A 26721-nucleotide genomic window follows, 5' to 3' on the forward strand; every position below is an offset into this window, starting at 1 on the left:
TCCCCCTGCTTGTGTTCCCTCTCTCGCTGTGTCTCTCTCTGTCAAATAAGTAAATAAAATCTTCAAAAAAAAAACAACACTTATTTACACTTAGTGATTATATTCCTGTAAGTTCTTTTCTCTTAAATACATAAGAACAAAGGACTTGAAACCTATAAAATTCTTCATCATTATTTATTACAAATAAATCTATTTTTCATGTTTCCTTAAGAGAAAATGAGAGAAGTATAACAATAAACATTATATTTGTACTTATCCTCTTTACTCTAAGTTAACATGTGGGATTATAGAGGTTCATTGAGCTCATGCTGCAGTAAAATTTCTCTTATTTGCTGGCCTAAATAAAATTTCAAGAAAATTGTGGGTTGTGACACCCAGAGGGAAAGGCAGACACAGCCTGATTTCAGGAGATAGACTAGGACAGGGTTTTTCAACTTTGGCACTACTGGCATTTGGGCTGGATAATTCTTTGTTATAGAGACTCTCTGAGGCATTGTAGGATATTTAAGAGTATCCTGGGCTTTACCTACTAGATTCCAGCAGCCCCTCAAGTCGTGACAACCAAAAATGACCCAGACATTGCCAATGTCCCCTAAGGGGCAAAATTACCCCGGTCTAGAGACTATGAGGCCATGGGTGAATTGATTGAATTAGCACAATTAAACTGCAGACGTGAACTTAGGGTCCAAAGCTACAAAGTTAACATTTAGGATCTGAATTCTGATATGCAAACTAAACAAATAAGTTGTAGGATAACTGTGGGCAGGGGGTAGAGGGATAAAAAAAAACAATAGACTTCAAAATATTAAGAGACATGTGTGCCTATTGCTAGAAAGAAAGAACATTCTAAATATATTACCTGCCACTTTTTGTGTGTGTGCTCAAGGAACTAAAACCAGTTACATTTGCTATTTTCCTCTTTTAGACTGCCATCTGGCAATCCACACTTCCACTAAAAAAAAAAAAAAAAAATTAAAATTGCAGCCGATTGGACTAAAATAGTTAATGTACCACCCCACGTGCCAAATATATGCCAGGGAGTCTACAGTTTACTCAGTAATGCCCCCAAAGAAAGAAACTAATGTCTCTTAAAAGACAATGTCCTTAAAGACAAAAGCAAATAACTCGCAGGATGCTTACCCAATTTATGAAGTTCGTTACTACCTTTGGGGGATACAGAGTCAACCAGTAGTAGGAGAAAAAGCAAAACAAAAGATGATATACAACAGGCAAACTGAACTCATCAAACTCATTTATTATGTCCCCAAGACATGACATACAAAATTAAAAAAAAAAAGTCTACTAATCAAATACAGCAGAACACAACTGACTATAGTCATTTTATTTCCAGCGTCACAGGGATTTGTTAGGAATGAGTGAAATGAGACAGTACACTGAATCTTTGTCACTCTCCTCAAGAGAGGCAGTGTAAAGATCCTTCACAATAATGAATATAAGTTCACCACTGTAACTGAATCTACCAATTCCCTTTCCTTAGCACCCAAAAGCTGTCAAAAGACAAACTGGCCCATCCAAACTGGTATATCCTTTGAGTTCTCTTTCACAAATCCATAAAGGCAGACTATGGGAACAAGAACCTACAGTCACCAATAGATGAACAGTAACGATCAAATATAAAGATGAGCAGAAAACTATGAACCATTCATTTAACAAATGTTTTGTCAAATGTGACCATAAATTGTATGTATTAAACACTTCTCCAAGAACTCATCTAGAGGCGCTTGGGTGGCTCTGTAGGTTGAACGTCTGCCTTCAGCTCAGGTCATGATCCCAGGGTCCTGGGATTGAGCCTGCATCGGGCTCCCTGCTCAAAGGGGAGCCTGCTTCTCCCTCTGCCACTCCCCCTGTTTGTGTTCTCTTTCTCTCAAATACATACATTTAAAAAAAAAAAAAATCTTAAAAAAAAAAAACTCATCTAGATGTAGTAATGAGCAAGATAGACAAGGTCCTGATTCACTGGAGTATACATCCAAGCACAAGAATTCTAGTGGAAGCATTAAACGTTTGGGGAAAGCAACACCATGAAACAAAGTATCAATCACAAAGAATCTTTTCAAAGAGAAGAGAGTTAACACCCAAAGAAAAGAGTTAATAGAGAAAACAGAAGACTTGAAGTATCACTATTATTCTCAGATATTGAGAGAATACTTCATTTGTAAGATAAGAACAGATGTGACATGAGAAAATTCTGAATAAACACTAACACTTAGATATATCTGTATGAAATCTTAGAAAAACAAAGATAAAGAAAAATCCTATAGGTTTTCAGAGAGATATCATATAAGAGATTATCAGGTATTCAAGGACTGACTACAGTTCAACTTTAAAAGAACTATGAAAGGGCATATTTCATCAAAGCAAACAATGAAACAAAGACTACGAAGTGAAAAACAAACAGTAAAAAAATACATACTATAATACTATTTATAAATATTTTAAAAACATCAAATTTTTTCATGGAAGTAGACACACAATAAAAATATAAAGACATTTATGGCTGTGATACATGAGTGTAAGAGGTAAGCAAATGGGGTAGGGCTTCTTTAAGAAAGAACCACTATCAGTAGAATCATAAATGATCTCAACATAGAGGAAAGTGCATGAGACAGGGAAAGAAAGAAGTAATGCAAAACCTTACTAAGAGTCTTCTTGTTCTGGTGAAGAGTATGCGTACTAGTTAAATCTAGAAACTGATAATAAAAAAAAGAAGTTTAAGTACATATATTAGAAGTTTCAGGTTAACCACTAAAATCATCTTGAAATAGATATTTTTTTTACTCCCAAATCATCAAGAAATGATAGAGAAGACAACCAATGTAAAAGACAGTAAACTAAGTTCAACTATATTAATAATCACAGTTAGTGTGGATTAAATTCACTTTTAAAATAGACTGTCATATTGGAGTTTGTTTTCTTCTAATTCACCTGTTTTTTATTTGTTTTTTAATGGACCATTTATATTTGCTTTATTCCAACACCCCAATAAGTACCTATATCTTTGGCTAATTCTTCTTCTTTTTTTTTTTTTTTTTTGCCACTCATAAGGTTTTTTTTTTTTAATTTAAATTCAATTAATTAACATATAAGGTATTATTGGTTTTAGGGGTGCAGGCCTGTGATTCATCAGTCTTATATAATATCCAGTGCTCATTACATCACATGCCCTCCTTAATATCCATCACCCAGTTACCCTATCCCCTTACCCCCTCCTCTCCAGCAACCCTCAGTTTGTTTCCTAAGATTAAGAGTCTCTTATGGTTTGTCTTCCTCTCTGGTTTCATCTTGTTTCATTTTTTCCTCTCTTCCCCTATGATCCTCTGCCTTGTTTCTTAAATTCCACATATCAGTGAGATCATATAATAATTGTCTTTCTCTGAATTCACCTGTTTGTTTGTTTTTTTTAATTTATTTTAAGTAGGCTGCACACAATGTAGGGCTTTGTGTAGGGCTGAACTCACGACCCTAAGATCAAGAGTTGCATGCTCTACCAACTGAGCCAGCCAGGTGCCCCAGTCATAATGAAGTTTTAAAATATCCACCTACAGAGTTTATAAGGTACATGTTAGCAAGACATATACCTAAGATAAAATAACACAGGACAACTGTAAAGAAAGAAATGGAGAAACATTCCCTTTCTCCATGGGGGTTACATTTCAAGACCCCCCAATGGATGCCTGAAACCCTAGATAGTACCCAGCCCTATATATATTATGCTTTTCCCTATCCATACATACCTATGATAAAGTTTAATTTATAAATCAGGCATGGTAAGAGATTAACTAATAATAAAATAGAACAATTACAATGATATACTGTAATAAAAGCTATGTAAATGTGGTCTCTTTCTCTCTCTCAAAATATCTTCTTGTACTGAACTCACCCTTTTTATGATGGTGATGATGTGAAATGACAAAATGCCTATGTGATGAGATGAAGTGAGGCAAGTGATGGAGACACCGTGACCTTGCATTAGGCTATGACTGACCTTCTGACCATACGTCAGGAAGAGGATCATCTGCTTGTGGATGCAAGTGACCACAGGTGACTGAAACCACAGAACATGAAACTGCATGTAAGAGGGGACTACTGTATAACAAATTAGCAATTAAAAAAAAAAAAAGGAAAGTAAATATAACAATATTAACATCAGGCAGATTGGAATTAAAGGGAAATAGCATCAAATGGAAGAAGAGCAAAATCTCTCATGGATAAAATATGTAATTAGGCAAAGTGTCATGGCACAAACATTTATGTACCTAAAAACACAGCTTCAAAATATATAATGCAAAAGCCGATATAAAAATCAGAACAAAAAAACTTTTCTATATTTAACACACCCTTCTCAAAAATGCACATTTCGAAGGAATAAAAAATGTGAAAAGATTTTAATAAGCTTCACTTTATAAGTCTAAGTACACACACACACAAACACACACAAGTAAACAGAGGATACAAGCAACCAACAGCTTAAAACTTGACTATGTATTAGGCCACACACACACCAAAGTCCCCAAAGCATCAAAGCATAAGCCATATTCTCTGATCATACCTCAAAACAACACAAGGGTAGTCATCTGAGCTGTTTCATTTAGACTGGCATTAAATGGGCAAAAATCTAAATGGCAGTTTGGGTGAGGCTTCAGGGAAGTGGAATTTATAGAAACTTCAGGTAGGAGTATATATAAACTGGCAATGCTTTTTTACAAAGTAATTTGATATTATCTATCAAAATTTTAAATGTCATACCTTTGCCACAGCAATTCTACTTCTAGAAATCCCTCATAAGAAAAGTACACATAATTACAAACCAAATTTGTGTAACAACACACAGCACAATGCTAATTACAGAAGGAAAACAGTAATAACCCAAGTATCTATCAACAGAAAAACAGTTAAATTATTTATAGTACATCCATTTCATAAAATGCCAAGCACTGATGTGGAAAGAATCTCCAAGACTCTGCAGTGTTGCCTTTTTTTTTTTTAAGTGTAAAAAAATACACCTGTATCATTCAAATCATGTTAAGATGAAAAATAAATAGAAAAAGGAGTTGGAAGAATAGACAACACACTTTTACTTCCAGAGAGGGACATGGCGGAGAATTTTCATATTTTATTCTATGTATGTCTCAACTGTTTGAATATTTTATGATTTATACTGCTTGTATAATCCAAAAAAGAAAAGAGCGATTTTTCAAAATTTCTTATTTACTTCCCCGAAAAAGACTGGGATCTTTCTTTTCTTATTACAAATTTGATCAAACTCATTGGAGAGTACAAGACAAGTCTAAACTTCCAACCGTTCCCTCTGCCAGAAACACTGTTCTCTCAGATAAGGCTCACTCCTTTTCTTCCTTCGAGTTTTCCAGTTAAATATCATCTTATCTGAGAAAACTTCCTTGACCTTTCAATATAAAATGACGACCTCCTACACCTGTCCTACTACTCCCCAACTACTTTGCCTTGCTTTATATTTCACTAAAGTAATTTCTACACCTGTGTCTTAGTGTCCCTGTCTCTAAAATGAGGGTGATAATAGTACTACCCTGCAGGGTTGATGTTAGGCTTAAATGAGCCAGAAGGCCTCCGATGAGTGCCTGGCTCTTAGTAGGAGCCACATCAGTCCATGATTTTATGACTCTTTTGCTGATGGTCTGCCTTCCCCCTGTTACAATGACAAACCCGGGAAAAAAGGGCTGTGTTTTGTTCACCTTTGCATCCTGAATGCCTGGGAAGTGCTTATCAGTAAATATTCATAGCTGTTGATGCCTGATTTAGTACTGCAGCCATATGCACAGACAGCTGAGATTACAAGAAAAAGACCAATTATTTTCAGTAAAAGCAAGCTTTCTGCACATTAGCATGAATCATCTGTAATAATTCAATCTACTTTAAAGCATAATATTTACCAGTATGACTCCTAGAAGCTTCAAACAGGGAAGTGGTATGGTACCATTTAATTCATTAATTTCTCAACACCAAATGGCAAAAGAAACTAAAACATACTGTGGAATGAGAAAACAAAAGCACAACTTACTTTTCATTCCTGTTTTTGATGCATGGCTGGTAGAGGACCTTGACAGCATTCCAGGCAGAACTGGAATCTGCCTTCAAGGTATCTTCCAACAAGGGGAATTTTTTGATACTCTTGGAACTTCCCAAAGATTCAATCACCAAGCTGTCTGAGTTTAAAAGCCACAGCTAAAGATACGGAGAGAAAAGTCCAAGTATAAGGATATTATCATCACCCTATCCATATCTCATACCACCACTAAAAAACACACAAACAAAACTATAAAAATACCAAAAAAAAAAAAAAAAAGACAGAAGAAACCTGTATATAATTTTTAAGTATGATAAGTCTTTCAAAGTGTAACATCTGGTAGAGCCACTGAGGTCATAAAGTTAAAAAAAAAAAAAAAAAGACAACCAACTAGGAGAAAATAGTTAATATGTAGACAACAAAGTTATTATCTGTAATATACAGAGCTCCCAGAAATCAATAAGGGGGCAAAAACAGCCCAAAAGAAATAAAGGCAAAGAATATGAACAGAATTAACAGAAGAAATAAGTGATAAACATGTAAAAATGTTAATATAATAAGGAAATGTAAAAATCATGTGCCACCCTTTTTCACATATCAGATTGGCAAGTACAAAAAGATGGTTAACAGGGACACCTGGGTGGCTCAGTCGGTTAAGCAACTGCCTTCAGCTCAGGTCATGATCCCAGGGTCCTGGGATTGAGTTCTGCATTGGGCTCCCTGCTCAGTGGGGAACCTGCTTCTCCCTCTGCCTGCCGCTCCCCGTTTGTGCACTCTCTCTCTCTCTGACAAATAAATAAAATCTTAAAAAAAAATTTTTTTTTAAAGATAATAGCATCCAGCTCAGTAGAGGGGGCTGGACTGCTGGTAGAAGAGGGTTTCGGGATTTGGATGCACGCTATTCACTGAGGGGCTCAGCTGGAGTCTGGCTTCAGCCTCATCCCATGGGGAGCTCTGACACAAGAATGGCACCTACAGAGTCTGTCCCACCTCGAGACAGGAGGCCCCTGCTTTCTGTCCCCCAGGGTCAAATCACTGGCAGTAGACTGACCAGGACAAGGGTGGGGAAGAGGTAACTTTCCGAACAAGGTGGCACCTGTCATGTAAGGGCATGTCTCTGGAGATGAGGCAGCTGTGTGCCATTAGCAGCCCACACGTCTCAGCAGCTGGGAACTGGGTGCACCAGCCTGAGTAAGGAAGATCTGGGTAGGGCACCAAGAATGTCTCACTATATGGGATAAGTGAGTACAAGTTTTCTGGAGGGTGATAATTAGCAGTTTAAAAAACACAACTTCTAATAGTGTCTTAGATTAGAGAGGTCTATTTCCAAAGAAGTACTAAAATACACACGCAAAGATTATTTTCATCGCAGCACTGTCTTTAACAGCCACACTGGAATTCTAGTCACTCAAGACCCTGGTCTATACTTAAACTCACAGGAAACAATCCTTATGATATACTGTTGAGTGAAGTAAACATGATGAAGAAAAATGCTCGTCATGTGACTCGAGTATGTTTCACGAACAGAAAAGCAGAATGTGAGCGTATGAACACAGAGTTGTATATAGAGAGGGAGAAGATGCTGAAGTGCACATACCACACTGTTAATAATGTTTACCTTCAAATACTGTGATATAGCAAGACGAGTGAAGAAAAGATGGGGGAATACCACTTCTTTTACATTCTTCCTGTTGTCTGAATGTTTCAAGAATGTATTACTTTTACAACAAAGTTTTTTTGAATTTATTTTTTTAAAGATTTTATTTATTTATTTGACAGAGAGAGCACGAGGGAGAGCACATGCAGGGTGAGGGGAAGAGGGAGAAACAGACCCAATGCGGGGCTTGATCCCAGGACCCTGGGATCACGGCCTGAGCCGAAGGTAGATGCTTAACTGACTGAGCCACCCAGGTACCCCCGGAACTTAAATATATATTAGCAGTAAGCTTTAGGTTTTCAGGTGTTTCCTATTCCTGAGTTTTAACTTGAAAAACCTTACAGTAAAAGAAAATTAAAACTGATTTCAGACTATGACTATGAGGCACACTCAGTATTAACTTCAGTCAACAAGTATGTTAGCTTTGGTAGAAATGATCTGGAATCAGAGAAGCATGGGGTCCCCATAATGGATGGCCAGCTACAAAGCCACACTTAACAACAACCATAACTCTCTCCCTCCTTCTAGCTACCATGTTTTAGATGCAGGGGACGATTCTGCTAACGGCAGGGCCTCTTATCCAAAACTTGCCACTACTTCTCAGACATCAATGTGTTAAAATCAGGATCTCGAAGAGGTATCTGTGCCCCCATGTTCACTACAGCACTATTTACGATAGCTAAGATGCAGAAACAATCTAAATGTCCATCAAGAGATGAATGGATAAAGCAGATGTGGTGCATACATATATGGAATATTATTTTTTTTTAAAAAAGGAAACCTTGTAATATGCAACAACGCAGATGAACTTTGAGGACAGTATGCCAAGTGAAATAAGCCAGACACGGAAAGACAGTACTGCCTGATGCCACTTCCATAAGGAATATAAAATAGTCTAATTCATAGAAGCAGAAAGTAGAATGGTAGTTGCCAGGGGCTAGAGGAGGGAGAAATGGGGAGTTGCTCACTAAAGGGCATAGAGTTTTAGTTAGGCAAGATGAGTAAGTTCTAGAGATCTCCAAGTAATACTGTGCCTATAATTAACAATATTGTTATCGTGCACTTAAAAATCTAAAAAAAAAAAAAATCTATGAAGAGGGTAGGTCTCACGTTAAGCATTCTCACCACATACACACATACACAAAAACAGGAGCAACAGGACATATTTTAAACAGAAAAGTATCAAAAGGGAAAAATCAATAGGGGAAAAAAGTGAAAGAAACAGAATTAAGTTACAGTGACCAAGAAAAGCCTATTAACAACTTGGAGTGAAAAACTTTATTTTGTGGTGTGAGCAGGAATCAGGTTTTATTTCTCTCTATATCCCTAGTACCTAGCACAAAGAGGCACTTGATCTTTTATTATTAAATTAAGAGAGCTTGATGTGGGAATTAAATTGATATTATGAATTCAATTTTTGATCATTTATTTTCTAGACCTGAGAATTAAAGAAAAGAGAATGGCAAGACTAAAGAATTTCTGAGACCCTGGATTACCAAGCTACAGAAAGCTGGGAGAAGTCATTTCTTACCAAGATGTACACTTTGCCATCATGACCTTGAATAGTGAATCTAAAAGTGCTTCTAGCAGAGGAGAGTTCCACCAGACACTGGGCGATAACATTCTGTACAAACTGAGACCTGTTTGAACAGAAATCAATTTTCACAATGTGCCTTTCATAATAACTCTAACTGGCAAGAGGAGCCAAAAATACCCACAGGGTACCTAAAAGGCAGAGGTGTGTGCAGCCAGACTTTTCTATATGCTACCCATTCCTTCACAGACTGTGCTAATGTGGATTTTAATATATTTTAATGTATTTGTGTTTGCTCCAGTCTTCTTATAACCTATTCTCCAATCCTTAACACACTTCCCACCCCAAACCTAACTATTCCTCTTGACTGAATAAAAAAATACTGTATTAGTCAATATTCCATTTGTGCTGTAGCACATTAAACAGTAAGTTAAAAAAGGCGGCGAGATATTTCCTCCCAAACATTAGACAGTATTAAATACAATGTCTTCCATTTGCATCCCCTCAAAGAGTCAGAGCTGAGGCACAGAATCAAAGTATTTACAGAAGGATAAATTTTAAGGTTATATTCAGATTGCCATAATTTTTAGATATCCATAAATAAACTGAAAGACATACTATAGTTAACTTCTGTTTGCAAACTAAAAAGATTCAAAGAGAGAAAACGCTAACGGATGTAGTGGCTAAGTAACTTTTTTTTTTTTAAAACACAGGAGTCATTTGAAAACTGACTCATGTTTCAAATTTTAAATGTCAAATTAATTCCAGAAATAATTATTCAAAAACCTATTGATTAAGTTATAAGACCTTGATTATCTGACAAACAGAAGCACAAAAAACTTTCAGATTTAGAAGATTTATATCATGAGCACATTTATTTATGCCACTATGTAATAAACAAACCATAAATGAATCCTCGAGTCTTTTATATGTGTGGTTTGGTTCAACTGTCTAAAAGCCTTTTTCGAAGGTTGTTATTTTTCTTTTCCAAATAAAGAAAGGTATAAATAAAAATGAATTCCCAAATAATCAATTGTACATATCATTCTCCACATTTGAAATTACAGAATAAATTTAATTTGCTGTTTGTACCTTGGTATGATGGAAAAATTTCTTTCAGACGGCTGAATAATTATCTCTGTTATATAAAACTTGGTGGTTTCTAGAAACAAAAATAAGAAAACTTAAAATCTCCTTGTTGCACTAACATTTTTATGGTGGGCATGTTGGTCCTAATTACAACATCCCAAACTAAATATTTCATACACATACTGGTAAAATTCACATTCAGTAAAAATTTTCCCAAAATGACTTAGTGTAAGACACCAACACATTGATGTCTACAAGGAGAGCATCCTGAGACTTGGGAGGGCCTGGTGTTTTAGAAGACATGCCACAAGTGAATACTGGCACAACGACACTCTGTTCACACGCATGAAAGGTTAGAAAAATCAGCCACATTACAGCCACAGCCCACTTATGTAGAAACTAGTCATTTGATTTCCCCATTTCTATAGTCTTAAACCTAGGAGTCACTGGAAAAGGCTTTTGAATCACGGTGTCCCAAAGCCCATGCAAAGATGCTGTAACCCTCTTATTAGTATTTCCCAGAATCTCACCAAGTCTATTAATGTACAATTCCCAACAAATCTGGTTATCTAATTACTTAGTTTACAGAAACATTTAAACGGTAAACTAAGTATCTTACAGAAATGAATATAAACATAACCATTCTGAATTTTTTAAGAAATCCATGAAAAATGTTTCTTTTCACTAGTAATGAAGGAAATACAAATTAAAAGGAGATATTCTTTAGCATCAAATAAATATTTGTGAATGACAAAATGCAGCAATGAAGAAGATATGGAGAAATGGGTATACTTGTTCACATATTGCTATCAGAACTGCAAATGACACATTTCTGGAAAGCCACTTGATGAAGACCTTAAAAATATTCTGATGCCAATCATTAAACACCTAAGAATTTATCTCGACGAAATATTCATGTCTATAAAAATTTATCTATAAATATGCTCACATTAATTAAACTGAAAACAAATTGTCTAAAAATTGAGAATGGTTGGGCTAAACAATTATACATTTAGGCAAGAGAATTCCATGCAATAATTAAGAATGGTGTGCCGAACAATTCTGAATTAAGATGGAAAGCTATTCTCAGTACATTTTCTGAGAATGTTTTCAATTGCTCAACACACAAAAAAAGGCAGAAAAAATCAATAGTTTAACAGAGTATTACATATCTAGAGCCATGATGATGAAGTTATCTATTTCTCCTTTAAGTTCAATTTTTCATTTTACTATTTTGAAATCATGTTACTAGATGCAGAATTGAACCTTTTAACATTATGAAGTGATCCTTTTTATCCCAGCTGCTGTTAAACTATAATTTGATTCTACTATTTTAATCCTACAAGGTATTACTACTGCTTTATGCAGTTAGCATCCACTTAATATTCTTCCACGTATTTACCACTGTCTTTACCAATCCTTCTTAAGCTTAGACCCTCTATCTGGGATCATTTTCTTCTTCTTCTTTTTTTTTTTTTTTTAAAGATTTTGTTTATTTGACAGAGAAAGACACAGCGAGAGAGGGAACACAAACGGGGAGTGGGAGAGGGAGAAGCAGACTCCCTGCCGAGCAGGAAGCCCGATGCGGGACTCGATCCAGGGACTCCAGGATCATGACCTGAGCCGAGGGCAGTCGCTTAACCAACTGAGCCACCCAGGCGCCCTGGGATCATTTTCTTCTATTCTCTACAGGTAGAATTCTATTCTTCCACAAGTATAATTTCTTTTAATAAAAAACCAAACCACTAGAAATGAATTATTCTAGTTTTTGTCAGAAAATATCTTTGTCTTGATTCTTTCATATAGAACATTTTCACCATATAAAATCCTAGGTTAAGTTTTTAACCTTTGTGCTCATTGACACTATCAACCCATTGTCTTCAAACTTCCATTATTATTGCTCCTTTGAAAGTGATCTGTCATTTTTCTTCAATTGTTTTTAGGATTTTCTGGTTTTTGTTTGTTTTGCAGTATCATTCTGTATGTCTCGCTATAAACTTATTTATCTTACTTGGGTCTCATTTAATTAGAATTCATTGGACCTCCTCAATCTGTTGCTTACTGTTTCCACCACTTTTGTAAAATTCTTAGCAATTGTCTCTTGAAATATTGCCATGCTCCCTTATATTTCTTTTCCTTCTAGAAGTCTGACTAAACATATGTTAGAGCATGGAGGTTCTTCAAAAAGTTAAAAATAGAACTACCCTATGATTCAGCAATTGCACTACTAGGTATTTACCCAAAGAATAAAAAAAAATACTAATTCAAAGTGATATGTGCACACTGATGTTTATAGCAGCATTATCAACAATAGCCAAATTATGGAAAGAGCCCAAATGTCCATTGACTGATGAATGGTGGTGTGTATATATACATACACACAACACACACACACACACACACTGGACTATTACTCAGCCATAAAAAGAATGAAATCTTGCCATTCACAACAATGTGGATGGAGCTAAGTAAGTCAGACAAAGACAAATACCGTATGATTTCACTCATATGTAAATTTAAGTAACAAAACAAATGGGGGCGCCTGGGTGGCTCAGTCAGTTAAGCATCAGACTCTTGATTTTGGCTCAGGTCATGATCTCAGGGTTGTGAGATCAAGCCCTAAACCTGACTCGGTGCTGGGTATGGAGCCTGCTTAAGATTCTCTTCCTCTCCCTCTACCCTTCCCCACCCCCACCCCACTCTCTCTCTCTCTCTTAAAAAAAAAAAATCATAGAAGGAAAAAAGAGAGGAAAAACAAGAAACAGACTCTTAACTAAAGAGAACATACTGATGGTTATCAGGGGGAGGTGGGTGAGGGGATGGGTTAAATAGGTGATGGGGATTACGGAGTACACTTATTGAATGAGCACCAGGTGCTGTTATGTAAGTGCTGAATAACTAAACTGTACACTTGAAACTAGTATTACAGTATATGTTACGTGGAATTCAAATAAAAACTAAAAAAACAAAAAGCATGTTAGATCTTCTCGGTGTATGTTTTATGTCTCTCTCCTATATTTTTTGCCTTCTTGTCTCTCTGTGCTAGATTACAGATATTTCTTCTCATCTATCTTCTATTCATTAATTCTTTCTCCAAGTTGTACCTAATCTGCCATTAAATCATCCATTAAATTCTAAATTTCTGTTACATATTTTTTAGAAATTCTATTGTTGATCTTTTCCAAATATGCTTGCTCTTGTTTCCTTTGCCTTTTGATACCTTCAAACCTGTCTCTCATATTGTTCAATAGACAAAAGCACGATTGTTCTAGTTTACATCTGATAATTCTAGTAAGAGAAGTCTGTTTCTGTTGTTTCTGTTTTTGTTAGTTCTTGATGAAGGAAGTCTAGTTTACTTGTGTGCTTATTTGTCTTTGGTTGTATGGGGAACACTGTACTTGACAAATTATTTGTGGGCATGTGAGTTTTACAATGAAGGTATTTTACTCCAGAGGTGATTTACATCTGATTTTGCCAGGCATATGGGTGTTATAGCTAGTCCAAGACAGACTAACCAAGCTTAAGACTTGAAATTCCTTAAAGTGACAAAGGATTGATACCTATCCCTAATTCCACATTCACAGTAAGGGTATGGCTCTTTAGGGTCCCAAATTTTTGTGCAGAGTCATCCACTAGGTTCCTTTTTTGTGTAGTCTTTATGTCCTTACTTCTCAAAGCAATCAAAATAATTTTAGAGAAGTGGCATATTGCAGGGAAAAGGTGGCTTCAATTTTGTGCTAACCTTTGAGTTTGCTCTTGTGGTAATTTACCCATATATTTTCCATTTATCTTGATCTTCATTCCTTCCTGTGGATTCCAATCACCATTTGGTATCTTTCACTTCAGCCTGAGGAGCTTTCTTTAGCATTTTTTGTAGAGAAGATCTGCTAATAATGCATAACCTCCATCTATTATATGAAAATGCTCTTATTTTGCCTTCATTTTTGAAGGACAGTTTTGCTGGATATAGAATTGTTAGTTGACAGGTTTTTTTCTTCTTTCTTCCCCACCCCCCCCCAAGAATTTTGAATATCTCATTTTAGTGTCTTCACTATTTCTGCAAAAAGTCAGCCTTAATTGTATCAGGAAGTCCCTGTATGTGATGTTCCATTTTTCTCTTGTACTTTCAAGATTCTCTCTTCATCTTTGGCTTTTATCAGTTTAACTACAATGTGCCTGGTGAAGTGCTCTGTGTGTTTATCCTACCTTTCACTGCAATTCTTGAATCTAAGAGTTAATATTTTTCAGCAAATTTGCCAAGATTTCAGCCATTGTTTTCTACAGATACTTTTTCCTGAGTTATTTTTTTCTTCTTACCTCTGAGATTCCATTTACACATTAACTGAAACATCTGATATTGTCCCACAAATCTCCGAGGTCCTGTCCATTTTGATTCAGACTTTTTCTCTCTGTTCTTTGCATTGGTTAATTTCTATTAATATACCTTCAAGTTCAATGATTATTTTTTCTTCAGTCATCACAAATATGTAGTTTAGCTGATCTAGTGAATTTTTTAGATACTGTACTTTTCAGCTCTGTAATTACCAATAGTTCTCTCTCTCAAGTTTCCAATTTGTTGAGCTTTGCCATTAGTTCACTGAAGAGTTTTTTTTCCCCCTTTTAATTCTTAGCCATATTTATAATAGCCACTTTAACATCTTTGTCTACTAAATCTAATGTTCGTGCTTACTCAGTACCTGTTTGCTGAGTCCTGCTTTTGGGTATCAATCACTCTTTTGTTTCTTTGCAAGTCTAATAATTTCTAAATGGAAGTAGGACACTGTATGTAATATAATGTTGCTATTCTGGATTTTGTTTTGTTCTTTTAAGGGTTGTTGGTTTATAATAGTCAATTAACTAGCCTGGACTCAAACTATGAAATATGTCTTCCCACAGCGTGTAGCTGCTAATGTTCCTGCTCAGTTTTATTTTGCTTAGCCTGGCTCCCTAGAAACTATTCACTATACCTGCAGAGTTTAGCTGTCAGCAAATCTGGGGAGAGGTTTTGCTCAAATACCTCAAGTCATTAAGGCTCCTACCTTCTGCTGCCCAATTGTGTATAGATTGAGAAATGAAATCAAACACATGGGAAATGTGCAGGTCTCCCAAGCTTTTAATTCTTATTGGACTCTCTGGCCTCTATTGTACGCATTTAACAGTCAGTCAGAGCTATGTGAAGAAGTTATCATCTCAGCCCATCCCCCTGCCTCTTGCTTCCAAAATCTCCCTCTTAAATTTCTAGTTTCTCCTTTGCTTCTTGCTCCTTATAATGACTATAATGATACCATGGAAATGTTCCCTTTCTTGTTCAGCCTTCTGTTTTCCTGCAGTGCATAACTGCTTCCTTTTTCATGTGTTTAGTTTTCCAAGCACCTTTAGCTAATTCCTTCCATATGATAAAATGGCTTATCTCAAGATTGTTATGTCTGGTCAAACAAACTGAAGAATGTATCAGTTCATCTTGTAACTGAAAAAATGTTTATTGCAATCTTCTCTCCTTTGCTTCAATCTAGGCTCTTATTTCCTGGGCCTGCCTGTGTGTCCCTCACCCTAGGATTCCCTTATCTGTGTTAGATAATCTGTTTCCCAAATCCCATGTCTTCTCTCTAAAGGTTAAATCCTTAGGTTTGGTGAGGTATATCCTATGGTACATTCCTAAGGAAAATATAACATTTGAGGTCTGTGTTTTGAGACACTGCATTTCCAAAACTGTATGTGTTATCTTCATACTTGATTGATAGTTTGACTGTGATAGAATCTTTTCCCTTCTAAATTATGAAGGCATTACTTCACCATCTTCTAGATTTCAACAATGCTATTAAGAGTTCAGTGTCATTCTAATTCCTGATCTTTTGTATACTACTTGCTTTTTTTCCTCCAGAAACTTCTTCCTTGGTGTTCAGAAATTACTCAATGATACAGCTTTGAGTAGCTTCCCTGCCATCCCATTAGTCCTACTGGACATGTAGTGGGCCCTTTCAGTTGAGACACTGAAGCCCTAGCTCTGGAAAATAGCCTTGCGATGTTTTTTTAGTATTTCTGTTCTTTGATAATTTCCTAAACTCTGTTGTCTCTAGTCTTTCTTTCTAGAATTTCTATTAGCTAGATGTTGAATATCCTAAAAGTCTCCATTCATTCATTCATTCAACAAATATTTACTGGGTACCCACTATATTTAGTGCTAAGGTTACAGTGATAAATGAGATAGACAATATCTCTATCCTCAGGAAATTTACATGATGATTTTTTTCCCTATAATTCCTTTCTAATTTTCAATCTCTGCATTTTGGTTCTGATTTATGAGAGAAGATAGTTCCCTAATTTATTCTCTAGTCCTATGATTAGGTTTTTTAGGCAATCACATCTTTCAGTCTACATTCTTTGAATTATGGGGGCAATATTATTCCATTTCTTTAAGAACATTATTTTTGTTAAAGATTTTCTTCTGTTTTATACATGTCTTTCTTCTCAGTGCCTTTATTCTGTTTACCTCATTATTTATTTACTTCAGTCTCTTTTATAGTTGGAGGTTTGCTCAAATACTTGTTGATTCTCATCAATCCATTCATATTTAAGTGTAAGGTAATAAATGCTGACAGGAAACTCTCAGGTGTAGGTACAAGGCTTGTTGACTGTAGGATGGCTGAATCTCATTTTACTGTGGAAAGACACTTACAAATCAGTGTCTGCACATCTCTTCTCTGGTTGGTATTCTTCCATTTTCCAAGAAAAGAGTCATCTAATCTCCTGCCTTGAGAGTATAAGCAAGTTGTAAATAGAGGAGGAATCTTAGTTGTCTTAAGCTCCATATAAAAATTTTGAATTAATCATCCTTCCTCCAGTCCCTTGTCTCAGACTGCTTTCCCTGTTACCTGCTGCCTCCAAATTCTGAGCAGACCAGCTCTGAGGCTCTACAGTGAGTACTGGCTCACTCCTCACTCAGATGATCTGCAGACACTGAGGCTTCAACTTCCTCCATACTGTCAAGCGTGTTCCCACACCTCTCAGCTTTACAGCTTCCAAAAGAGTCTGCTTATACCTCTTGTTTACATCACTGTTGCTTCCTCTCCATTTTTCTTTCTCTGTGGATGTACATCTTTTTTATTCCTTAACTGACATTTTAACTGGCCTTCAGGGAGAAGAGAAAAGAATAAAAAAAAAATCAATTCACCTAATTTGACTAGAAGCCTTAACATTTTCTAAGTTGTTGCTTAGAGCACTTGCTTTCATTCTCCAAAACGACGTTGAAGGTGGCATCCTTTACCCCTACTCATTCTTCCTTTTCTGTTCACTCTGAGCAAGTTAACTTACAATATTCTGATAATTTTAAAATACAAACCAAAAAGACCGCCATCTGCCTTCTCTTAGGTACACTAGCTTCACTTAAATCACATCTTCTAGTTAATTATATTAAAAACAATTATTCATCAACCACAAAGCTAATGCAGCGTATTGTAGCTCTCCATTTTTTAAATCTTATCTTTAAATAATGATGCAATTTAATTATCAGGATTTTATTATATTTCAAAGTGGTATAACAGACTTTACATAAACATAATGAACAGGATTGGGAAAAGAACAAGGAACAGAGTACAAAACTCAGAATGTGGTTTCTTCCATTTCAACCCCTAGCCCTAACATAGAACCCTGAGGCAGAGGGCAGCCAAGAAAACTTCTTCATCGTCTTTAGCAACCAACAATTCTGATTGAGGAGTTGTACTGAGAAAAAAGCTCCACTATGCTTTAGGACAGACCCAGGTACAAACTTTATACTATTGCTTTATATCCACAGAGAGGATATGAAATATTGAAAATGACCCAACTTCTTAATGCTTAAAACGCAATACTATGTACTTATAAAGGTCAAAATACACAAACTTCTTGGCATATTAGATGATATATTAGCTGATTTCTATTTTAAAAATCATCAATTCTACAACATATATTAGTTACCTTTCATATAGATTTCCTATAAAATCTCCTTCTACTCCTTTTTAACAAGAAGGCAATCATTTTGGCTTTTTTATTATGAAATTCTTACCTGATGACATGGTCTCTCCCAACATTACCTTGCAACGCTTACAAATTACTTTGGTATTTGCCTTTGGTTTCTGTAGAACAGAAAAATGTCATTTAAATGTCATTCAGCTTTTCTTAAAAGGAATATATAATTTTTACATAGTCTCTAGAGTATACATTGAACTTTACATTTTATTTTGCCCTCTACTAAATACTGGGAACACATTTAGCTTGTATGCATAATTCACATGCACAGAGATCTTTTTTTTTTCAAATCTAAAGAAAGAATAATGAACAGACTGATTTTTCCAAACTTAGTCACTTCTTGATAATCTAACTGTTGTAAATAATTTGAACAGGAAGCACCTTACATTTCTAAAAAGCACTTCCAAACAACCATTACCATTTAGGATAGACAGACGGTGGACAACAAAGGCAGAGAGAGTAGGTGACTTGTCCCAATTCATGTTTCTAGAAAACAGGAGAATCAAAACCTGGAGCCATTATTTTGACTCCTAGTCCAGTGTAACTTATGTAAAAGTAATCTGATTCATAACCACTCATCAGAAGTCAAAAATATTTAACCCATTCATCTAATTCTATTTTTCCACTAAGATATGCATTTTAACTGGAAAAACCGGAAAGTGTTCTGAGACAAATTCCTGATGCATTCTTAAACTTCAAAAATCCAAATTCATTCATTTGGGATACAGATTAAATGGCTAGCATCCATCTAATCATTAAGCAAACAAACAAAAATGTTCTCTTACATTCAGAGAACAGATTGGTGGTTACCAGAGGCAGGGGGTGGGGTGGTAAAAATGGGTGAAGGGGGTCAAAAGGTATAAACTTCCAGTTACAGAACATGGAAGTCATGGGGATGTAATGTACAGCATGGCAACTATAGTTAATAATACTGTATTATATATTTAAAGTTGCTAAGAGTAGATCTTAAAAGTTCTCATCACAAGAAAAAAGATTTGTTGTTATGTATGGTAATTGATGTCAACTAGACTTATCATGGTGAATATTTTGCAATACATACAAATATCGAATCATTATATACCTAAAAGTAATATAATGTTATATGTCAGTTATACCTCAAGTTAAAAAAAACTTACTGATTTGTAGTTTTTTTTAAGACTTTTTAAGTTTTTTTTATAAGTTATGTTATAAGCAATAGCATGGTGGCTAAGAGCCCTGAGTCTGGGCCAGACTTCCTAAGTTTCAATCCCAGCCCTGTTATTTACTACACACATGACCTTGAGCAAGTTGATTAACCTGGTTTGGTTTCCTCATCTGTAAAAGGGAGTTAACAGTAGTGCTTAACTCATAGTGTTGTTTATTAGGATTTAAAAAGGAGTGTTATAAAGCACTGTCCTGGGTACATGGTAACTACTAAGTGGATGTTACATAAACAAAATATACTTTTGGCACACATCATTCAAGATAGGCTAAAAACCCATACCTTCCCAAAAGGGACCAATTTTTGTCTTTTACTGGACAGCCATTCTGTATTAAGAATCTACCAAAAAAAATGTTTTTTTCACATCCATAGCAATATCTTTGTTAAAGCCCTTCAACATTCCTCTAACAAAGATACACTGCAACATGGCAGAAGTCGCATAAAAGTGGGCAGGGAGAAGGAATTTCTGCAACTCTGGCCATCTCTTCTGGGAAACCACAGAATAGAGTGCTGGTCTAAGTAAGGAATGAGTGCCTTTCTAATGTGGGATAACGTATGTATTGATCTAAAGAATCTTAACTGATTAAGGTAAGTTTGAGTACAATTACATTTTCCTTAGCATTAATCACTACTTCCTAAAAAACTACATAAGAGGCACATTTAAACTGAGTTCCATGGATGTGCTCCTAGTAACTGATAGAGCTGGTATTTTAATCTAGATCCCTTCGATGCTAAACCTTGTGCTTCTATGTCCACAATAGCCAAACTATGGAATGAGCCCAGATGTCCATCAACAGATGAACGGATAAAGATGTGGTATACATATACAATGGAATACTACTCAGCCAACAATAACAAGAAAAAAATGAAATCTTGCCATTTGCAATGACATGGATGGAGCTAGAGGGTATTAGGCTAAGCAAAATAAGTCAATCAGAGAAAGACAATTATCATATGATCTCATTCATATGTGGGATTTAAGAAACAAAACAGAGGATCATAGAGGAAGAGAGGAAAAAATAAAACAAGACAAAATCAGAGAGGGAGAAAAACCATAAGAGACTCTTAATCATTGGAAACCAACTGAGGGCTGCTGGAGGGGAGGGGGGTGGGAGGATGGGGTAGCTGGGTGATGGGACATTAAGGAGGGCACGTGATATAATAAGCACTGGGTATTATATAAGACTGATGAATCACTGAACTCTACCTCTGAAACTAATAATACATTATACATTAATTAATTTAATTTAAATTAAAACAAATTTTAAAAACAAATAAATAAAACTTGTGCTTCTAAGCACTATGTCAAGTGTTTTCCAAACTAATTCATAGAATCAGTTCAATTGGTTACGGCCTGCGTTTTTTTTTTAAAAAAGATGAAACAGAGGGGCACCTGTGTGGCTCAGTGGGTTAAGCATCTAACTCTTGATTTAGGCTCAGGTCATGATCTCAGGGTCATGAGATCAAGCCCCGTGTCAGGCTCTGTGCTGGGCATGGAGCCTGCTTAAGAGTTTCTCTCTCCCTCACCCTCTGCCATGCTGGCTCTCTTTCTCTCTCTCTAAAAATAAAAAAATAATAAAAATAAAATAAAAAGATGAAATAGAACTATCACAGTACTTCAAACACAGTGTAAGTACTACTTCAAGAAACTTTTACTTGCTCTTCCCCTAAATGGCCTGAGGTGACCTCTGAAAATGGTTTGCTATTCGCTTGACCCAGAAAACCCTATGAAATCATGTAAATCAAGAGGTTCAAATCTTCGTGTTCACTTTAAGAACACACGTGAAACTGCCCAGGCCATCAAGGGTATGCATATCCGAAAAGCCACCAAGTATCTGAAAAACGTCACTTTACAGAAGCAGTGTGTGCCATTCCGTCACTACAATGGTGGAGTTGGTAGGTGTGCCCAGGCCAAACAGTGGGGCTGGACACAGGGTCGGTGGCCCAAGAAGAATGCTGAATTTTTACTGCACACACTTAAATGCAGAGAGTAATGCTGAACTTAAGGGTTTAGATGTTGATTCTCTGGTCATTGAGCACATCCAGGTGAACAAAGCCCCCAAGATGCGGCGTAGAATGTACAGGGCTCATGGTCGGATTAACCCATGCATGAGCTCTCCCTGCCACATTGGGATGATCCTTACTGAAAAAGAGCAGATTGTTCCTAAACCAGAAGAGGAGGTTACACGGAAGGAAAAGATATCCCAGAAGAAACTGAAGAAACAAAAACTTATGGCCCAGGAGTAAATTCTGCAGAATAAATGCAAATTAAAAAAAATTAAAAAAAAAAAGAAACTTTTACTTGACATGTGTTCATGTGTGTGCAGTGTTATCAGATCTTGATATAAAAAATGTATTTCTGGGGCACGTGGGTGGCTCAGTCGGTTAAGCGTCTGCCTTTGGCTAAAGTCATGATCTCAGGATCCTAGGATGGGGCCCCGTGTTGGGCTCCCTGCTCAGTGAGGAGTCTGCTTCTCCCTCCCCCTCTGCCCCTCTGCTTGTGCTCTCTCTCTCAAACGAATAAATAAAATCTTTAAAAAAATATGTATTTCTTACTTTAATTAGAGGTCAAAAAAAGTCAAAGCCACAGACATAGAAACGAAGGCAGGTGATAATCTGTTCAGGTGTAGGCAAGGATATAGGAAGAAGACAGCTCAGAAAGCAGGTATGCTCAACTGTAAATTTGGGCATTTTCACGCTTTCTTACAATAAAATCGATCTGTATAGCTCCAAACTGGTAGTAAAGACACTTTTTAAAGGATCTATTTTATACAAGTTAAATCAAACCATCTTCATTAAATCTTACCAAAAACAAAAGGCTTTACTAAAAACCGGGTATTGGAGTAGCAATGCTTGAGAAGAAGAAATTTTTCTATTCAAAGCAGAGAATTTTTCATCAGGTGCTCTGTTACATATTTCATTTATAATTGCTCTTACAGCACATTTTGCTTTATCTTTCAATGAAACAGGAAAAGTGGTATTTGTTGGTTTAAAAAAAAAAAAAAGGAGTTTACCTTTCCAAGACACTGGTAATCAGGATTTTAAAATGTGATCAATAAAAAGCAAATTATCTCAAACAACCAAATATGTGTATTTTGATTCAAATAAATGGACAGTAGAAGGGACCTTTAATATAATTGGTAAAATCTGTATATGGCCTGTATTTTATCAAGTAATAACTGTTCATTTTGTCAAATATGAAATGACACTGTGGCTATTTAAAAAAGAAAAATCCATATGGGATAAAATGACATAAAGTCTGGGATTTGCTTTAAAGCACTCCAGTAGGGGGGAGGGGAGGGAATTAAAGGGACAGATGAAGCCTACTTTATGAATCAAGATGATTGGTACACTGAAGTTCACAATTCTTTCCTTTTTACATTTGTGAATGTTTACAAAGCTCAACACATTATTCTAAGAAAATTAAAAAAAAAAAAAACCTAGCCTTATGGATTTAACAAAACAAATGACTAAAAATCAATAAATTATTGCCAAGTACCCCAGGAAAGGAAAAAAAAAAGTAAAGCTGTTAGTCACACTGTGATATAATCAAAGTTCAATTTCGTTTGTTCCTTAAAAGACAGGGTGAAGTTACAGTGTGACCATACTTTCTAAGTCTAGAATACTATTATGAATCTTATAAAAGGGTGAGGTGCCATCTTTATCATGCTATTATAAGATGCTGGTAGACGCAAAAAATAGCATGAAACAATAAATGCAAGAAATAAGGAAATCTTCAGGAGGTATCTTTTGAAAACAAAAGGCATATACTGCCACTTTTTTTTTTAAGATTTTATTTATTTGACAGAGAGAGACAGAACGAGAGAGGGAACACAAGCAGGGGGAGTGGGAGAGGGAGAAGCAGGCTTCCCGCTGAGCAGGGAGCCTGATGTGGGGCTTGATCCCAGGAATCATGACCTGAGCCGAAGGCAGACGCTTAGGGACTGAGCCACCCAGGCGCCCCTATATACTGCCACATTAACAGGCACAAATAACATCTGTACACTCAAAAGGGGTTTTGAGGGAAAGAAACAAGTGTTGGATTTTGTTTATGCTATTCTTAAAATCAGGCCTTTTTAATTAAAATCTTATAGCATTCGAAATTTTGTTTAAAGAGAAACTCTGTTTTGTAATGCATTTCTCTTGACCGATGCTTAAAGGAAATAATAAAACAGGTTGTGCGATGAAGGAGCCTAACAGTGTGGGAACTCGACAGAGCAAACATCAAAGACAGACCTTGTTGTGGACTAATTAAATCAATATATCTGAGAGACGGCACCACTGCTCAGAGATGTGGATTAGCCTCCTGTCCTCGTTTTTATTTCCCTTTGTGTTGTTTCAATTTCTAAGGACCCTTGATACTGTCTCGCCAAAAAAATGTTTCCCAAGAGATACCATTAGGATGCTGTGTCACCATGTGACATTTCAAAACCCTGCTAGATGGCTAGACTTGTTGATATGAGAAATAGGTTTTCAATAGCACAGGGCAGCCTTGTTCCCACAGGAGCCTTGAGAGCACTGTTTAAGCAGTCCCTCCAAATATATGTTACTATTTTGGTCACAGGCATACTCTTTCCATGGCTGCAATATGCAATTAAAGAGAACTTCCATCTAGGCTAACTTGGAAACAATCTTGTCAAAGCAGCTTGTCATGACAGGAGTTTCCCAGAGTCTCCTTGATACTAAACACCATAATGTCTGAATCTAAAGGGTCTTCCTTTAATGCACAGGATGGCTGCTCACAATTGAGAGAAATTCTTGTAAATGGCATCATATAACTGATACAGACATAAATGTGAAGAATATATTTCCATATAGAGTGCAGAATTTATCTAAAAAGGGAAACTCGTGGTCTCTCTTATTTAATCTTTCTCCTCTCCTCTTCCATTCACACACTGCAAATATTTTAAAAATTTATAACTTAATCGCAAGAATGAAAGTTAAAATACATAGAACAGTACAGTATTAGTCTACAAATTTAGATTAAAATATGATTTTAACATAACCATTTTAAACATAACAGATTTATATTAACTTCTTACCATTTATTTTTGAAAACTATACAAGGATAAAGTACTATAATTTTAAACGAACCATATTTAGGTAAAGGGATGGGTGTTTATGGTGAGAGATAAGGCACTTAAATAATTCTGATAACGTCAATCTTTGATGAACTTCCTTAATCTACCCTCAAAATATAAAACAGTTCTAAAAACTAACTTACAACCTGAGAGCTGCCCAACTATTGCACATTTCCTGCAGTGGTTCAGTTTTTGTTACAAAAATTAAATGAGTTTTAAATGAAATTTAATGTACAATGCTTTTATTCCTACCGATAATCAGATGTTAAAATGAAGATTCTCTGGCAATGATTTTCTTTACTTTTTAAATCACATCTGTATTGACCTGCCATCAGGAGAATGATTTCTCACAAGGGCCAAGTCAATGCCATTGATTTTCTTTTAGAGTAAGGTAAAGCACTTGTTCTCTGCAGTGAAAGGAAACTTCTTTCTCCCTAAATCGACTTCTATAGCAAGAGGCACCTGACCTCACATTGTTTACCACCAACTTGGAATCGCAGCACAAGCTTCATTTCCACATTTTGACTCCTCCATTTTCTCTGTTTCCTTAAATGGCATCTGCTTTTATGACATCAGCAGAAGTCTTAACAATGGGCAGACACGGGGAAATACCTAGGCCTAACTGTACAGTACTTACCTTGGAATAAAAGAACACTTTTAATTTAAATCAGACTATATAGATTATGGTATGTTGTCCTAAAAACAAGAAAGTAGGGCATTTTGGTTTGTAAAATGGCAACATTCCCAATTCTATGCATGAAAAAGTCTTCTTTCTGCAGCCCCTTAAGCTGTTCTGGTCTAAAGCCATATGCTCTTCCTCTATCAACAGAGCAGAGCAGAGCTAGTGAATAGAGGCAGTTGAAAATCACGGATTTTGGTCCTTGGAACAGTCTGTGTAGCATGCTTTAATTAAGAGAAGACAGGAAAAACCAGTTTCTAAGCCAACCTCCAAATTAGCATTTATTTTGAAAAGATATTTTACCAGTTTAAAATGGTTCTCAGAAGAAGGACAGTGTGTTTCCACTGGGGCTAGTTCAGGTCTTGGCTGCCATAAATCACTTCTTAAATTTACCAAGAAGAAAGAGTCTCCAATAAAACAGTCATTCTCTTGTGGATGAAGTGGCTTATCAGCAAAGGGGTCAGGATGACAACACCATTCTTCAACTAGAGCTCCCCAGTTCTCACTCGGCAATGGGAGCACCCTGAGGAGCTTCCTAGTAGAGAGGGGAAAAACAATTTTTTTTTAAATTTTATTTTATTAAGAAGTCAAACTCTCACTCTTTGCAGATGATAGGAAAAACGATTTTTTAAAGAACAAAATGGAAATGTAGCATTTTCTTAATTAAATCAGCATGAAAATGAAAGAAACTCATTAGCTACATTGTCTGCAATGATAATTCCCCCCCAGATTACAAAAGTAATATATACTTATTTATGATCGGCAGTTTGAAAATGTATAAAGGTATAAAGGAAATAAAAATCATCCTTTCCTTACCATCCAAAGACAGGTAACTACTTTGTAACTGATGGGATATTTCCTCGCAATCCTTTCAAGAAACATAGTTATACCCATGTACACAGTCTGGGATCAGAAGATCTACACAAACTGTATCTTGCTTTCACTGTTTATTTAGTTCTATTATGATTCTTAATGATTCCATTCTATTCCTTAGGCTTGCCAGTTAACTTTTTTATTTTTTATTTTTTTAAAGATTTTATTTATTTATTTGACAGAGAGAGACACAGCGAGAGAGGGAACACATGCAGGGGCAGAGGGAGAGGGAGAAGCAGGTTTCCCGCAGAGCAGGGAGCCTTATGCGGGGCTCGATCCCAAAACCCTGGGATCATGACCTGAGCTGAAGGCAGACGCTTAATGACCAAGCCACCCAGGCGCCCCAAAGCTTGCCAGTTAACTTTTAGATCATTCCCTCACTGGTGGATATTCAGGTTTTGAGTTTTTTGGTATCAACAACCCTGTGATGAACCTTCCTATTAAAAAATTTGTATACATACCTGATTATGTCCTTGGGAAAAAAATCTTGCAAGAGTAAGACCACAATCACAAATGATATCCATATTTTATTTTATTTT

General features: G+C 36.1%; 1 protein-coding gene across 6 annotated transcripts in view; it reads right to left on the bottom strand.

Moving 5' to 3' along the window:
- UBE3D (ubiquitin protein ligase E3D) overlaps window positions 1-26721 on the bottom strand; it is a 144178-nt gene that overhangs the window by 92972 nt on the left and 24485 nt on the right. For 4 of the 6 annotated variants that reach the window (XR_014147784.1, XM_081828593.1, XM_081828592.1 and 1 more), the window contains exons 4-8: window positions 25613-25844; window positions 18386-18455; window positions 10348-10417; window positions 9253-9361; window positions 6059-6222 (exon numbers count right to left, since the gene is read on the bottom strand). Coding sequence is in view for 5 of the 6 variants with exons in the window: in XM_081828593.1 (XP_081684719.1) it covers window positions 6059-6222; window positions 9253-9361; window positions 10348-10417; window positions 18386-18455; window positions 25613-25844 (645 nt within the window). In the remaining variant the exon portion in view is untranslated. Of the gene's footprint in view, window positions 1-4006; window positions 4067-6058; window positions 6223-9252; window positions 9362-10347; window positions 10418-18385; window positions 18456-25612; window positions 25845-26721 lie in introns of all 6 variants that reach the window. The other 2 variants (XM_031028693.2, XM_081828594.1) reach the window with 2 other exon arrangements.

This window comes from Leptonychotes weddellii, chromosome 8 (genome assembly GCF_054177405.1).
Source record: "Leptonychotes weddellii isolate Sample4059 chromosome 8, ASM5417740v2, whole genome shotgun sequence".
In the NCBI taxonomy this organism is placed as follows: Eukaryota; Metazoa; Chordata; class Mammalia; order Carnivora; family Phocidae; genus Leptonychotes; species Leptonychotes weddellii.